Source organism: Procambarus clarkii, chromosome 23, assembly GCF_040958095.1.
Source record: "Procambarus clarkii isolate CNS0578487 chromosome 23, FALCON_Pclarkii_2.0, whole genome shotgun sequence".
Lineage (NCBI taxonomy): Eukaryota > Metazoa > Arthropoda > Malacostraca > Decapoda > Cambaridae > Procambarus > Procambarus clarkii.
The window spans coordinates 23,270,616-23,287,489 of record NC_091172.1 but is presented as its reverse complement, the minus strand read 5'-3'; the positions used below and the strand labels follow the sequence as shown (position 1 = coordinate 23,287,489).

At 47.4% G+C, this 16,874-nt stretch overlaps 2 protein-coding genes across 2 annotated transcripts in view; one reads left to right on the top strand and one right to left on the bottom strand.

Moving 5' to 3' along the window:
• Window positions 1-12,835: 12,835 nt before the first annotated feature.
• Window positions 12,836-13,660, bottom strand: LOC138367771 (uncharacterized). The gene has a single exon (XM_069329729.1). The coding sequence runs from the start codon at window positions 13,658-13,660 to the stop codon at window positions 12,836-12,838; it is 825 nt and encodes a 274-aa protein (XP_069185830.1).
• A 1,983-nt stretch (window positions 13,661-15,643) lies between these two features.
• LOC123763941 (uncharacterized) overlaps window positions 15,644-16,874 on the top strand; it is a 54,772-nt gene continuing 53,541 nt past the window's right edge. The window contains exon 1 of the mRNA XM_045751272.2: window positions 15,644-16,255. The gene's annotated coding sequence lies outside the window, so the exon portion shown is untranslated. The remainder of the gene's footprint in view (window positions 16,256-16,874) is intronic.

The window sequence follows — 16,874 nt, the reverse complement described above, 5'->3', positions numbered from 1 at the left end:
GTAGAGCATAATATGAACGCTCTATTTACCAGGGTCTTAATTGTATTTTTCTTATAAATCTTGAGAATAAATGAATTGAAATTAAGACCCAGAGCTGTGAACGTTGGTGTTGTGTACCTTGGTGTTAAAACCATTCTTGTTAACCAGTTTAGCATCAGGAAAGGATAAAGAATTATCTCTTTCGCACTCTACAGTGAAATTTATATTCCGACGTTGTACATTCTCTAAATTTGTCGACACGAGTAAGGCTCTTAAATAACAAAAAAGTATTATTTGAGGCTATACACTTTTCAAAGTGTATTGCTCGGCTATACCCAGTTGGTTTACAATTTGGAGGACCATCATATCGTGGATCAAGTTCAAGCTCAAGTATGTTTATTGAGACAATAAAAAAAATCCATCTCAAAGGGATAGAGTAACTTAGGCTATTTCTACCACCCCTATAGCGTGAATTGGTGATAATTAATAATTATTGAATTATTGAGAGCGCAACTCCATAGTCTCCTGAAACTGATGAATGCCTACTACTATAGCGTGAATTTCACTCACCTGGACACTGAACATTGAACCACCGACCAAATAGACAGTATAGCCAGCCCCTCTACCCACTGAGCAACCAACACTCGTTAATTGTAATGAAGGATTCCGGAAGCACCAATTTGTTGCCCAGCTGGGACAGGCCAGAGCAGGGTGCCACTCTGGCATGTAGGTGTTAGATGATTAACGCCCTGGTCATACACACTGGTAACCTCCATATCGTGTAGAGGGAATGTCAATATGTGAGACATATCGGTACATATAGTGTGACTGCAGCTACGAATATAGAGTTGTGTTTTCATAGTCTCATCTGTGGGTCTATGCCACTCTCGGCAGCCTCTTATTGGTGAATTATATTACGTGATGAATATAGTATGATAAACAACTGGTGCTTATTAATATACTGGCAATATCTTCATCACAATACTAACAGCGGTTGTTCCATTATTACAGTCTCACACCACCTCCAAGACGGGTACGTCACTCTTTCACACAAACTCCAAGACGGGTACTGTACTGTCACACCTCCTACCAGACGGGTATACGTCACCCTCACACCACCTCCAAGAGCAGAGAGGCACGTCACCCTTCACACCACCTCATAGATAGTGAACTCATCTACATATCTAGAGCCTTAGTGGTGGATAATGTCTCTGGTGAGTGCCTGAATCAGGCTGAAGTCAAGGATGATAACTGGTCAGACACGCTTCTCCGCCAGAGAGGTAAAGGTGTAGGGGCGACTACACCCGACCCTCAGCAGCTGGGAGCTGGGACCACTAGTGTAACTGGAACACTCGCTCTCTCACTCGCCCTTGACACCACTAAGAGTGGCGCGCTGAGCCCCTCAGCGCCCGGTTTAGACTTGAACTCGGCACGTCAGGAGACGGAAGTGGGCCGCCTGCGATTATGATGTTACCTCCCACACCTGACATTCAAGTTGGGAGCCAAACACGCTGATCAACCCCGCAATATTTTGAAGTCATAGAAGTTTCGTATAAGTTTTGTGGCGAGGCTTCATCATGCAGGTGTGAGTGTATTTAAGGTCCCTAAAGGACTGTTATGATTTGGGTGGTGGTGAGCGTGTTTGAGGAGAGTGAAGGAGAAGGGGCGTGGTGGTAGTTGGATATTCGTGGTTCTAGGACGGTGGAAGTGACGTGTACACCGCGCCCTAACTTGAGCCATAAGTGGAACATTCCGTCATTACATTATTCATTAAAGTCAATGTTAAGCATGTCATTCAACAAGCGACAACGTATATGCTTACTATCACTATGAAATAAATGCATTTAATATTTGTCCCCAAATAAATACAGACAACAAAATAATATTTTAATGTTTTGTTTATGTTTTGGTAAATGTGAAACAATGCTTCACTTCCAAAAAAAGCACTAACGATGCACTGATTAGCTAATTTAGCATGATTAACTTGATACATGCAGCTCTTGATAAAAATGAGTTTCCTGTTGGGTTATTTGTGGACCTGCGTAAGGCTTTTGACACTGTCAACCACCAAAACCTTCTTCTTAAATTACATCATTATGGAGTCAGAGGTCACTCCCTCCAATACCTCTAGTCTTACCTTACTGACAGGCTCCAGTATGTTTCTGTGAATAATTCCATTTCTCCCACCCTACCCATCAACATTGGTGTTCCTCAGAGCAGCATACTTGGCTCTCTCCTCTTTCTCATCTACATTAATGACCTTCTAAATGCCTCTCAACACCTCAAACCAATTCTATTTGCTGATGACACAACCTTCATTTTCTCCAGTCCTGATCCCCTTGCTCTAAATGTCACAGTAAATACTGAGCTAAATAAAGTCCGTCTTTGGCTAACTGCTAACAACCTCGCCCTTAACATTGACAAAACCTTTTATATTTTGTTTGGTAATAAATCCTCAGATCAAATTAATGTAAGATTAAACAATACCCAAATTAGTAACAAAGTAGATGGCAAACTCCTTGGTGTCCTCATAGATAACTAGTTGAATTTCCAGAAGGACATTCTAAATATAGAAAAAAAATCTAAAACTGTTGGCATTCTTTCTAAGATCAGATATTATGTACCTCGCCCTGCCCTAGTGACGCTCTATTACTCTCTCATCTATCCTTATCTCAACTAAGGTATTTGTGCTTGGGGTTCTACTACCCAAAATCATCTACGTCCTGTAATTACTCAACACAAATCTGTTATTAGAACAAAATCTAACTCTGGCCCCAGACAGCACTCGGTACCCTTAAATCTTTAAATATGTTAGATACTAAGTCACTGCACATCCTCTCAAGTGTGCTCAATATATTTGAAACTCTGAACTATAATGCCAATCCTGACCTTAAACGCTTCCTAGAAGGTTGTAAAAGAACTCATGGTACCACACCAGAAACAAATACCTATTTGATATTCCAAGAGTGCACCTTAACCAAGCTAGAAATGCTCTACAAATCAAGGGACCCAAAATGTGGAATGACCTTCCCAATCATGTTAAAGACTGTACCTCTCTCAACCAGTTTAAGAGAAAAACCAAGTACCACCTAATTAACTCCATGTAACCTACCTTACCCCTAAATGTCAACCCATGTCTTACTATTTTCAAACAATACTGTTTGTTGATCAACTTGTATAACTGCTGAATTCTGCCATGTCCCACCCCCTCTTTTTTTTCCTTTTTCAACACAATTTATAATTTAATCTTAATTAGTATTAAGATTTGGTTTAAGTGTTTTTCCCCCACACCTTGCCCGAAACGCTGTGCATATTAGTGGCTTTACGTATTGTATGTACTGTACTCGCTCTATCTATAAATCCAACATTATGTTTGTAACTCATTATCTATGTATGTACTTTTACCTGAATAAACATTTGAATTTGAATTTGAATTTCAATGTGACAACTTGTGAAGGAGAGGACGCGCGCTGGTGGTCGCCGCCACCAGCGCCGAGACCACCATTGTGGTCTCCTTCACTGCTCTGAGGTGTAGAGAGGGAGGTCTGTGGTCTCCTTCACTGCTCTGAGGTGTAGAGAGGGAGGTCTGTGGTCTCCTTCACTGCTCTAAGGTATAGAGAGGGAGGTCTGTGGTCTCCTTCACTGCTCTGAGGTGTAGAGAGGGAGGTCTGTGGTCTCCTTCACTGCTCTGAGGTGTAGAGAGGGAGGTCTGTGGTCTCCTTCACTGCTCTGAGGTATAGAGAGGGAGGTCTGTGGTCTCCTTCACTGCTCTAAGGTATAGGGAGGGAGGTCTGTGGTCTCCTTCACTGCTCTGAGGTATAGGGAGGGAGGTCTGTGGTCTCCTTCACTGCTCTGAGGTGTAGAGAGGGAGGTCTGTGGTCTCCTTCACTGCTCTAAGGTATAGAGAGGGAGGTCTGTGGTCTCCTTCACTGCTCTAAGGTATAGAGAGGGTGGTCTGTGATCTCCTTCACTGCTCTAAGGTATAGAGAGGGAGGTCTGTGGTCTCCTTCACTGCTCTAAGGTATAGGGAGGGAGGTCTGTGGTCTCCTTCACTGCTCTAAGGTATAGGGAGGGAGGTCTGTCACTTCTGATGAGCCACAGTTACCAATATTAATATATCGTGTAATAAAGCCGTAAGGTCAGAGTTTGGGATTAACTGAGGAATATTATCAGTGTATATGTCAGTGTGTGAACATTAATGTCTGGTGCCCAGTGACTTAACACTTGTCCGTTCACAAGGCTTAGGCTGCTGCCAAGACATTGGGGACCTTCATTTGTTTAGGGAATCCATAGTCCTAATGACTAAGTTTGTTAAGTGACTTTAAGTTGCCCAGCCCTAGAGACTTTAACTTTATTGAGTCTAGTGAGACTTCAAAATTGTTAGTCCAGAGTGACTTTAAAGTTGTGATAAAGTTCACAGTGATTCAAGTTTACGACCACTTTAACTTATACGCATATAGCTATAGTCTAGTGTACCAGTGTCTATGTTCATGTAACTTGTATATATATTGTACATAGAGTTACGTTATACATTCAGCCAGCAAACTTGTAGTTCCACCTCAGACTCTTCCCTACACCTCCACCTTCCTCACTGCCTGACCGACTTGCGCGAGGTGTGGAGAGTGGTGAGTCTACCACCACCACCAGCAGTGCTGAGGTCACAACATAGGAGAAGGGTAGGTGTGGTGAGGAAGGTTGCCAGTGATGGAGGAGAGTGGGCGTGGCGTCGAGGAGTAGTTCGGGGTAGTGTGAGGATGATAGACAAAGGTGGGCGTGGCTGAGGAAACCATGACCCCGTCATGGTTTCATGACGGGGTCATCATGACCCCGCCCCACAGGCTCTGGCACGCCCCACAGGCTCAGGCACGCCCCACAGGCTCAGGCACGCCCCACGGGCTCAGGCACGCCCCACGGGCTCAGGCACGCCCCACGGGCTCAGGCACGCCCCACGGGCTCAGGCACGCCCCACGGGCTCAGGCACGCCCCACGGGCTCAGGCACGCCCCACGGGCTCAGGCACGCCCCGCACCACCCGGATCATACACGTCGCGATGTTCTCGCGGTAGGCCATGTGTCATCTTGGCCACTACTATACTAGCAAGCTCTTTTTCCCGATCTTCACAATGCATTTTTCACGGCATAGAACATCATATAACCTTAATTCGTTTTCATCGAAAACACATCATAAAACGCTTTTCCAGTGATGTATATGTTGATTGTTTACAAAGTTTGTGCAGCTATTTGACAATTATACCGGGAATAATGACACGCGTGTTCCTGGAGCCTCGCCGCCCTGCTGAGAGGAAGATCTCGGGGAATTACTCTGACGCTGACTCCTGTTGTTATCCATTAGAGTTGTTGATATAGAGGGTACAGGAGGTGGTGGTCGTGGTCCTGGGGTTGGTCAAGCTCAGCTACGCACTTGTACACACGGACTTGTGGCAAAAACGGTCTGCCAACATGTCAGACCGCGGGGAGTGGGATGCACCAGCCCACACGGGTGATGCGTGGCCTGACTGGCAAGTCTCTGAGTGGCCAGCAAGCACAATCTTAAGGACATGACAAGGCAATATACAAAGAAAAGAAGGCGAATTTATATTGGCTATTTTGCTGGTCCTTTGAGTCCTGGCGGCAGCGAGCTCCCACTTGACGTGATGGTTTGCCCTTCATTTTGTGTCGTAAATATTGGACCTTGAGTCGAGTGCACCATACCACAGCCTACGTAATGTGGGCTGTGTGGACGAACCAGGCTAAGCATAGACTAAGGTTATAATGATCTATTTAAGGGCCTGAAACTCTTTATATTTTGTGTTAGGACTTTATGTTTTAACCGGGTCGATGGCGTAATCATATTCTTGCATCACCATTGAATTTTGTATCGTCAGTTTCAAGGTATTATAATCATCTATCAGGAAGGTTTAAACACATGACATCTGAGGCCAGATACTGAATTAAAATTAGAAACTTGAGAATATCCATAATGCAGAATGTTAGTAGGGAAGAGTTGCAAGGGTTTGCCTTCTGTGCTGGGGCCTAGTGTTCATATTATACATTAATGACCTTGAAGTATATAGGGATACACCATAAGCCAATTGACAGACCACTATGCAAATTATTATATTCTTGCCTGCTACAAGCATGTACAGTGGTCTTGGTGCTGCTGCTGTGGGTGTTTTTCAGTTAAAGAAAATTCGTCCAAAGGTGTAAACTGTTCCTATCCCGTCTCCACCTTTCCAAAAATCATTAGACCTTAAAAATTACTTTCTGGAGACCCGCCAGTTATATTACTGCCATATGTATTGACGAGTGGGGCAACCTTCCCCATCTACTTATAATTAATATTATCTACATAAACTTATTTGTACATACACCAATAAGATGTGTCTGCCGTTGATGTGTTATTTTCACTAAATATTAATAATTAATTAAATCATAACCTTAAGTCGAAGCGTTATAGGTAATTGTTCGTTTATTCTTGTAGACAATGTCCCTGCGACGCAGGATAAATTCACGTCATTTATTAAATAATTATTGTATATAGCATAAAATGCTAGTTATTGTATAAATAATAAATATAAATTATAATTAGTACTATCCTAAATGGATCTAATTGAAAATAAAGTTCTTCCTCGGGATGAAATAGATAATAACGTTTAAAAGATAATATATATGAGAAATATTACAGGAACAACCGTGGACATCTTCAAGAGGAAACTAGATTGTTTCCTCCAAGGAGTGCCGGATCAGCCGGGCTGTGGTGGGTATGTGGGCCTGCGGGCCGCTCCAAGCAACAGCCTGGTGGACCAAACTCTCACAAGTCAAGCCTGGCCTCGGGCCGGGCTTGGGGAGTAGAAGAACTCCCAGAACCCCATCAACCAGGTATCAACCAGGTAACGTGTGTGAAGACAGCTCCGGGAAGGGGAGTCTGTCACCTGGCGAGGCCAGACTCTCGCTGTCATAGTTCTCAGAGTTCTCCCACAATTACCATGTTGTTGTTTTAGATTCAGCTTCTCGGAACAAAAGGTTGTAAGTAGCACGGGCTATGGTGAGCCCGTAGTGGACTTAACTAGCACAGGAGTGAGGCTGTATGACAATTACCAGATATTCTCGAGTTCGACTTCCCAGCGACCTCGTCAACTGTCAGGAAAGATCTTGTGTTCGTGTCTTACACATTAGATTTGATTGGCCAGTCGCTTCTTGTATTGTAGATCAGTGTTATAAATTTTGGGCAGCAGCACACAATCGGTAAGACTTCTTCACATAAATTTTGTAAATTAATTAACGAGTTGGGAGGCTGCGACTCAGTGAATGAGAAGACACGACGAATGGCGCACCAGGAAGGTGCGCCATAAACTACACCTGTCCAACATGGCGGCAGCCCGCCGCCCCCACCATGTTGAAAAATCAAAATCTTGCCTCATTCGTCATCTGAAGCAAGATTTTGGTGGCCAGTAATACAAGCAGGGCTTCAGATGCTCTGCATGAAGGATGGACAGGTGACTGGCCGCTAGTGACACGGTTCTGCCAATCAAGGAGTCATGTGATGGAAGGTGTCCCGTGTCGCACCTCACTGACCCGAAGGTCGCTTTGTTGCCCGACAACGTAGGGGGAGATCGAGGCAAGGTCAGCTCCAGGATCGGTAGACCGACGGTAGCCCTTCGTGCAGGTCGGCGTTCAATCCCTGACCGTCCAAGTGGTTGGGCACCATTCCTTTCCCCTGTCCCATCCCAAAATCCTTATTCTGACCCCTTCCAAGTGCTATATAGTCGTAATGGCTTGGTACTTTCTCATGATAATTCCGTCCCTCCAGGATCATAGTGAATCTTTGCTTGCGCACGCAACGTGTCTGGCAGGAAGGAGGCGCCGATGGCAGTGGGATTACGCAAGGAGTAACCAGTTACATCTTCTGGGAGAAGATTTTTCGTCGAATTCTGCAAGTTGCAGAGTTGGAGAGCATCACAAGTACTATTGGCGGTGGAGGACCGTCATGTGTGCCACAGCCTGCCTCCAGGAACCCTACCACAGCCTCCACAGCTCTTATGCCTCCTGCAGCAGGACAGCTTGTGGGTGGCCTCAGGTCACGGGGACCGCGGGCTGGCTGCTGTGTCCTCCCACCCACCGCCTGCTGTGTCCTCCCACCCACCGCCTGCTCCCCGCTACATGTTGCTGCAGTATGGGTGGGGGCGGCGCTGACCGGGACGACGCCGGAAGGAACATCTGGAACTTCTTGTAGTACCGTTGGTACGCTGAGGAAGGCCTCTTGTAGTACCGCTGGTAATCTTGCTAAAGGAAGAATCTGTAGGTAACCTGAGGGCGGCGTATGGGCGGTCTGTGGGCTGTATATGGGCGGACTGTGGGCAGCGTATGGGAGGATTATGGGCGGAGTATGCGAGGACTATAGACGGTGTAGGCGGACTGTGGGTGGCGTATGGGGGGGGGGGGGTGACTGTGGGCGGCGTAAGGGCGGACTGCGAGCAGACGCCGTGTGGGGGTCCTGGCTGTAGAGCGTTGCCAACGCCTACATTTGACCCAAGGTGAGATTCGTGTACTTGATCACCTCCCTCGCCTGGCTCTCTCACCCACCCACCCACCGCCCCCTCCAGCTGCTGCCCACCCACCACCACCCACCAACCACCACCCTCACTGCATTCGTGTCTGAGAGTAGGGTATCGGGACATTTTGAGTCCTTTATACATTTCTTATACACTCAGAAAGCTGGCGGGAGGACTTAAGAGTTTAAGCACGTGCAGGGCGCCAGGATCACAACCCAGGCAGGTGTGGGCTCACTCCACAACTATTTCGTTTGTTCTTCGTAACAGGTGATGTTAACTGAAGTTCAGGGAAGTGAGCTCACGTAATGTTTACATTACTACTAGAAGGCATATATATATATATATATATAATATATATATATATATATATATATATATATATATATATATATATATATATATATATATATATATATATATATAAAATTGAAAACTCCACACCCCAGAAGGATTCAAACCAAGACAGCCAGGAGCACTATGCACCTTGGCGTACCTGGTACCTTAACCACTAGACCACACGGCTGTACAACGTGGTAGTCGTGAGATTATTTATCCAAGATCCGACAGCGCTCGCTGGTCAACTTGGGCATAGATATTTCGCGGAACCCCCTCACTTGGTGGAGCCACGTGACCAACACAGATGCGAACAAGCTGGAATGGGTCCCGAGTCATTCCTCGCGATATTCCCGGTCCCAATACACAGCTTACGTTATATAGACATTTTTCTGCATCGTATTTGTGTAGCAGCCGCTTAAGGCGACCTCTCTTCACTCAGGTGAGGCTGGCATCAACCTCAAAGTTAATCTTTTATGAAGATAAATGTACGCGAAGCAAATGGTTTTGAACTGCAGTTTTGCTCCCTGCGTTTGGAAAGTTTGGGAGGCCGCCCTTCCGCGTTGTTGGTCGGCCTTGACGCACGCTGGCGGGCGGGTTCAGGCGCTGGGAAATATCAGCGATATAATGACATCTGACTTATTATATGATGACTGCTACTTTTTTTTAGCGAAGTGTTAAAAAAACAAAAAGTTGAATTACAGGAAGTTGAGAGCATCGTGCAGAGAGCAAAAAAGTCACACCCGCTACCTCTCTCTCTCTCTCTCAGACCCACTGAGGGCCAAGGACACTCTCCACCACCTCCACACCTATGGGCAGCTCTTGTGTGTGTGTGTGTGTGTGTGTGTGTGTGTGTGTGTGCTCACCTAACTCACCTGATGGTGCTTGCAGAAATTGAGCCTCGGCTCTTTGGTCCCGCCTCTCAACCGTCGATTAACTAGTGTGTACAGATTCCTGAGCCTACTGGGCTCCATCGTATCTACATATGAAGCTGTGTGTGGAGTCTCCCTCCACAACACTGCCTAATGCATTCCATTTGTTAACTACTCTGACACTGAAAACGTTCTTTCTAACGTCTCTGTGGCTCGATAGGGTATTCAGTTTCACCTTTGTAACCCAAACCCATTGTGCTTATACCACCCGTGTTAAACAATGTCTTTAGTTACCATATTAATTCCTCTGAGATTTTTGTTTGTGGAAAGATTTTTAGACCACTTGGCCTATTGTACCACCAACTGTGTAATTATTTCATTGAAACTTGTATATTGGACGACATCCTAACAATTGATCCAAAATTTGCTTGTCTACTATAATGAATGAAGAAAAATTTTATTTAAATTATTTTTAAGCTGCGTCTCTTATGAACCCATCCCTGCCCTTGTGTGGCAGTGCACAATAGAAAGTTGTATTTACATATTCATACATTGAAACGTATATACAGTCTAGTGTAGTTGATTGTAACCATGATATATATGTGTTTCAGCCTACAGTTTAGACCTATTGTCTTGTGTATGACCCTCTGTCCTGCGTGACAGTCAATACCAGCATTATCCTCACTTTAATAGGATTTAATTCAAATCCTCAGATTAGGTAAAATTGTTATTAAATTTCGTCAATAAATACGTTAATAATAAATAATGATGATTATGTCTTCCCCTAACTCTTAATTCTTCCAGGAACGTGAGGTTTAGTTCACGTAGTGTTTCCTCGTACCTCATACCCCTCAGCTCGGGTACTAAACTGGTGGCATACCTGTGAACCTTCTCCAACTTAGTCTTGTGCTAGACTATATATGGATTCTAAGCTGAAACTGCATGCTTCAGGATTGGTCTGACATACGTGGTATACAAGATTCTGAATGAGTCCTTACACAAGTTTCTAAAGACAGTTATTATGTTTGCCAGCCTCGCATATGCTGATGATGATATCTTTTTGATATGGGCTTCTGGGGGCGTGATATCAGATCGTTCTCCCAAATGTAAACCTGTATCTGGCCTCCTGCTCCCTACATCTATCTGTATTACTTTACACTTGCTTCAGTTAAACTCCAGCATCACTTTATCTTCTTGATTAGTATTCCTCTGGTGTGGGGAGTGGTGTTTGTGGGTGTGGCAAGTTGAGAGATTGTTAACAGGGCCTCTGAGGTCAGGTGCAGGGGGGGGAGGGAGGTAGGGAAGGGGGGACAGGCAGGGTATGGGGGAAGGAGGGAGGAAGATGGGAGGAGTGGGTAGGTGGACATCTGAATGGGGATAATGAGGGCTCGGTGTGAGGAGGGTGTGACACACGGGGTGGAGGCAGGGTGTGACACAAGGGGTGGAGGCAGGGTGTGACACAAGGGGTGGAGGCAGGGTGTGACACAAGGGGTGGAGGCAGGGTGTGACACACGGGGTGGAGGCAGGGTGTGACACAAGGGGTGGAGGCAGGGTGTGACACAAGGGGTGAAGGCAGGGTGTGGTCACGGGCCGTGTGTGATGGTGTGGAGGCGCAGCAGCAGGCGCGGGAGTTCCCCGTGTGTCAGTGGAGGTGACTTGCCTCAGTGTGCGAGTCATCGGGCTGCCTGGCCGGGTGTCGGGTGCCGGGTGCTGGGTGCCGGGTGCCGGTGCCGGGTGCCAGGTGCTGGGTGCCAGGAGCCGGGTGCTGGGTGCCGGGAGCCGGGTGCCAGGAGCCGGGAGCCGGGAGCCGGGAGCCGGGTGCCAGGAGCCGGGTGCCAGGTGCTGGGTGCCAGGAGCCGGGTGCCAGGAGCCGGGAGCCGGGAGCCGGGTGCCAGGAGCCGGGTGCCAGGAGCCGGGTGCCAGGAGCCGGGTGCCAGGAGCCGGGTGCCAGGTGCTGGGTGCCAGGAGCCGGGTGCCAGGAGCCGGGTGCCAGGAGCCGGGTGCCGGGTGCCGGGAGCCGGGTGCCAGGAGCCGGGTACTAATATAAGACACCAAGAAGGACGGGAAGTGTATTTTCCTGGGATCTCAAAATTCTTTTGATGCTGTTGCTGATGAAAGGTTATAGTGTACAAGATGGAGAAGGAGGCTGGTACACCTGTAAAGACTAACCTGGGGTAAGAGACTACCTGAAGGACAGGGAACAGAGCGGCACAGACTCTGTGCTTCTCTGTGGCACAGTGAGGTTTCACGATGAGTTTTCGAGTTGGAGGAAGGTAGCAAGTGGAGTTCCCCAAGGGTCAGTCCTAGGACCCTCTACTGTTCCTAATTTATGTGAGTGGTCTACCTAAGGCAGTGAACTCGTGCATGTCAATGTTTGCTGACGATGATGATATGCTGATGATAAATGTAAAAACCGAGAACCGCAGAAAGTTACAGGATGACCATGATAAATTCCAGGAGTGGACAAACCAATGGTTGCTAGAATTCGATCCCAACAAGTGTAAGGTAATGAAGATAGGAAGAGACTTAAGATATCTACACCATAAGGAGAAGGCAACTAGAGAAGTCTGAAAGGGAAAAGTATTTGAGAGTGGATATAACTCTAACACTGTCTCCAGAGGCACACATGAACAGAACAGTTTGGGCAGTGTACGGGACCCTGACGAAGGTGGTTTAGAGACCTTAAACCATGAGGCATCTGTCCAGACAGTCTACACACCTGTGTTCCACCACTACCGGTACATGCATCACAAGCCTCGAATCCCTGTGAAGAATAAAACAAAAAACCTAAACAAATACAAAGGTTTAAAACCAGATTAGTGGCAGAGCTAAGAGGGCTAAACTAAGATGATAGGTTAAAGGAAGCTCTCACATCACGCGAGGGAGAGAAACGGGGGGGACATGATCGCAACATATAAGATAGTGAAGAGAATTACAAAGGTGTATACAAGGATAGTCTCCTTCTAACCTCCTGATCTTCCTCGTCCACCTACTGCTCCTTCTCTTCCTATTCTCTTCCTTTTACTCCTCCATCCTTTTCCTCCTCCCCCTTCCCCTCCCCCCCTCCCCCTCCCCCCTCCCCCTCCCCCTCCTCTTCTAACTATTGACCCGACTTCCAGCACGCGCAGGCCTCAGGACCTGGAAATTCCAGTGAGACGAGAGCAAGCATGAGGCCTGTGCACACGTACATCAGAGCAAGCATGAGGCCTGTGCACACGTACATCAGAGCAAGCATGAGGCCTGTGCACACGTACATCAGAGCAAGCATGAGGCTTGTGCACACGTACATCAGAGCAAGCATGAGGCCTGTGCACACGTACTTCAGAGCAAGCATGAGGCCTGTGCACACGTACATCAGAGCAAGCATGAGGCCTGTGCACACGTACATCAGAGCAAGCATGAGGCCTGTGCACACGTACATCAGAGCAAGCATGAGGCCTGTGCACACGTACATCAGAGCAAGCATGAAGCCTGTGCACACGTACATCAGAGCAAGCATGAGGCCTGTGCACACGTACATCAGAGCAAGCATGAGGCCTGTGCACACGTACATTAGAGCAAGCATGAAACCTGTGCACACGTACATCAGAGCAAGCATGAGGCCTGTGCACACGTACATCAGAGCAAGCATGAGGCCTGTGCACACGTACATCAGAGCAAGCATGAGGCCTGTGCACACGTACATCAGAGCAAGCATGAAGCCTGTGCACACGTACATCAGAGCAAGCATGAGGCCTGTGCACACGTACATCAGAGCAAGCATGAAGCCTGTGCACACGTACATCAGAGCAAGCATGAGTGTGCACACGTACATCAGAGCAAGCATGAGGAGTGTGCACACGTACATCAGAGCAAGCATGAGGAGTGTGCACACGTACATCAGAGCAAGCATGAGGAGTGTGCACACGTACATCAGAGCAAGCATGAGGAGTGTGCACACGTACAGGCCTCATGCTTCCCTCAGAACTGGGCAAATAGGATACTGGAATTTATTTCCAGAAGCGTTTGCCATAATATACCTAATGTTATTCTCCAGTACACACAGGAATCACAATAGCTTGATGCATCAAATGAACAAAGCCACAAGGGCCGTGACGAGGATTCGAACCTACGTCCGAGAGTATTCCAGACGCTGCCTTAATCGACTGAGCTACGACAGGGTATAAGAATTACAACCAGAAATTCTACTGAATTTACTTAGCAGCGTCTGGGATGTTCTCGGGCGTAGGTTCGAATCCTCGTCACGGGCCCTTGGGGATTTGTTCATTTGTTATTCTCCAGCTTTATCTTACCTTGTTAGGCTCCACTTTTTTTTTTTTTTTTTTTTTTTTTTTTTTTTTTTTTTTTTGAGATATATACAAGAGTTGTTACATTCTTGTACAGCACTAGTACGCGTAGCGTTTCGGGCAGGTCCTTAATCCTATGGTCCCTGGAATACGATCCCCTGCCGCGAAGAATCGTTTTTTCATCCAAGTACACATTTTACTGTTGCGTTAAACAGAGGCTACAGTTAAGGAATTGCGCCCAGTAAATCTTCCCCGGCCAGGATACGAACCCATGACATAGCGCTCGCGGAACGCCAGGCGAGTGTCTTACCACTACACCACGGAGACTGCCGTGGTGTAATCTAAACACTTAGATTATGCACTTCAGTTGTGGTCGCCCATACTATAGGATGGACACACATTCATCTGAACTTGTTCAGAAAAGGATGGCAAAGTTATTCCCAGGAATTATAAATCTTTCATGTGGAAAAACAATTTAAAAATCTTAAATTACATTCTCTAGAAAGATAATTACAAAAATTATTAGTTTTGCAGACGATGAGTCACAATAACGTGGCTGAAATATATTGATCAAAACCACACACTAGAAAGTGAAGGGACAAGTGTATCTTTTAAACCTCTGTACCCTTTAAACTTCAAAGTGGCTGAAAGAAAACAAAATTCGCTAAAGAAAAATGTTGAGAGCGAGTGATTTCAACGACCAACAGGTAGCAATCTCGCCCGGGGAAAATCTGGGATATATTTCACAAACCAACAAACACTACGATGATATTAATTCATGTAAAGACGAGCGCTTCTGTTGCTCCCAGCTGCTCGTCTCGGGAGAAACACTCTTTACATAACCTGACAGTCTATGTGTGACCCCTGACCTTGAGCTGCCTTGACCACCGTCCTACACCCACGGTCAAGGCAGGCAACACCTTGGATGGATAAAGTGGTCAACTTTACCCATACTGAAGAGTGAAGCCTCTTCCTCTATAAACCCAATTTATCCCAGGCTTTTCATCAGAAATTAATCATCCATCTTCCAAGCGCTTTCCTTCCCAAACATACATTTCATATTCGTCTTATCTATGTTCCGTATTAAGGTACCATTGTACCCATGTTCCGTCGTCATAACAGCGACGATCAGCCCCCTGGCGACCTCCTCCTGCTGTTCCGCTGATTAAACAATCCTCTGTTGATACCGACCATGTATATGATAGCAGGGTGGTACAAGGCGTGGGTGGTGGGGCGGCCTGGTGAGGGTACAAGGCGCGGGTGGTGGGGCGGCCTGGTGAGGGTACAAGGCGTGGGTGGTGGGGCGGCCTGGTGAGGGTACAAGGCGTGGGTGGTGGGGCGGCCTGGTGAGGGTACAAGGCGTGGGTGGTGGGGCGGCCTGGTGAGGGTACAAGGCGTGGGTGGTGGGGCGGCCTGGTGACGGTACAAGGCGTGGGTGGTGGGGCGGCCTGGTGAGGGTACAAGGCGTGGGTGGTGGGGCGGCCTGGTGAGGGTACAAGGCGTGGGTGGTGGGGCGGCCTGGTGAGGGTACAAGGCGTGGGTGGAGGGGCGGCCTGGTGAGGGTACAAGGCGTGGGTGGAGGGGCGGCCTGGTGAGGGTACAAGGCGTGGGTGGTGGGGCGGCCTGGTGAGGGTACAAGGCGTGGGTGGAGGGGCGGCCTGGTGAGGGTACAAGGCGTGGGTGGAGGGGCGGCCTGGTGAGGGTACAAGGCGTGGGTGGTGGGGCGGCCTGGTGAGGGTACAAGGCGTGGGTGGAGGGGCGGCCTGGCGGCCAGGCGGGGTGGCAGTCAGAGGCAGTCAGTGTGCTCACGGCAGTGGCTAGTGTCGGACGCGCTTCTCTCTCTCTAGCGCCGCTGCCTGCCAGGCCTTGAGATCACCCGCGCTCTGCTCCTCCTCACACTGCCTCTTCTGCCCCAGTGGTCCCTGGATATGTTCCTGGTGCTCCCTCACGCCCTCAACGTCCTAGCAGGAGCTCTCAAGTGCTGGATTACTACCCACCAAGTGTGCGACTTTAACAGTGTCTTCCTGCACTCAATAACACATTGAGACTTAACCCGTGAAATATAAATATATATAAGTTTACATAAGTGAAACAGAGTTTACTAGTGTTTGACCGAGGGGTAAACCCAAGGTAAAGTGCGATTCTCATACCCCAAGACCTCGGAGAGGCGTTGTGCTCGCTCAAGACCTCATTACTTCCTTGTCTGACCTGAGGCAGCAGTTCGCCTTCCACAGGTAATGTTTAGTCACGTTTTCTTTGAATTGTATCGTGTCCCCTTGTCTGTGTCTCGTGTCCCCTCGTCTGTGTCTCGTGTCCCCTCGTCTGTGTCTCGTGTCCCCTCGTCTGTGTCTCGTTACTTGTCTTGTGTCCTGGCATGCTCCTTGACAGGATATATTTGTATATTTTATATACATATACATATACACACACACACACACACACACACACACATATATATATATATATATATATATATATATATATATATATATATATATATATATATATATATATATATATATATATATATATATATATATATATATATATATATCCCTGGCGGCTATCACTGAAGGATTAAGATAACCACGCCCTAAATCACATAACCTGAATGCCACACTACCCTGGACGTAACATTTCATTCACCTTGGGCTATAGGTGTCTCGAACACCCGTTCTCTGACATGAGAGGCCAGTTTTTACTTATGTGTTGTGTGTGTGTGTGTACCCCCAGCACAATGCAGCTGGGGTGCACGGTACCTTAAACCGCTTGACCATCAGTGACCGTACAAAAGACGATGGTAGCCCAGGCTAATTCCCCATCGCCCCGACGGCACTTTGATGGTAATCTCGG

Excerpts from the sequence above, each read along its gene's own strand:
- LOC138367771 (XM_069329729.1), bottom strand. The coding sequence starts at position 13,660 with ATGCTTGCTCTGATGTACGTGTGCACACTCCTCATGCTTGCTCTGATG.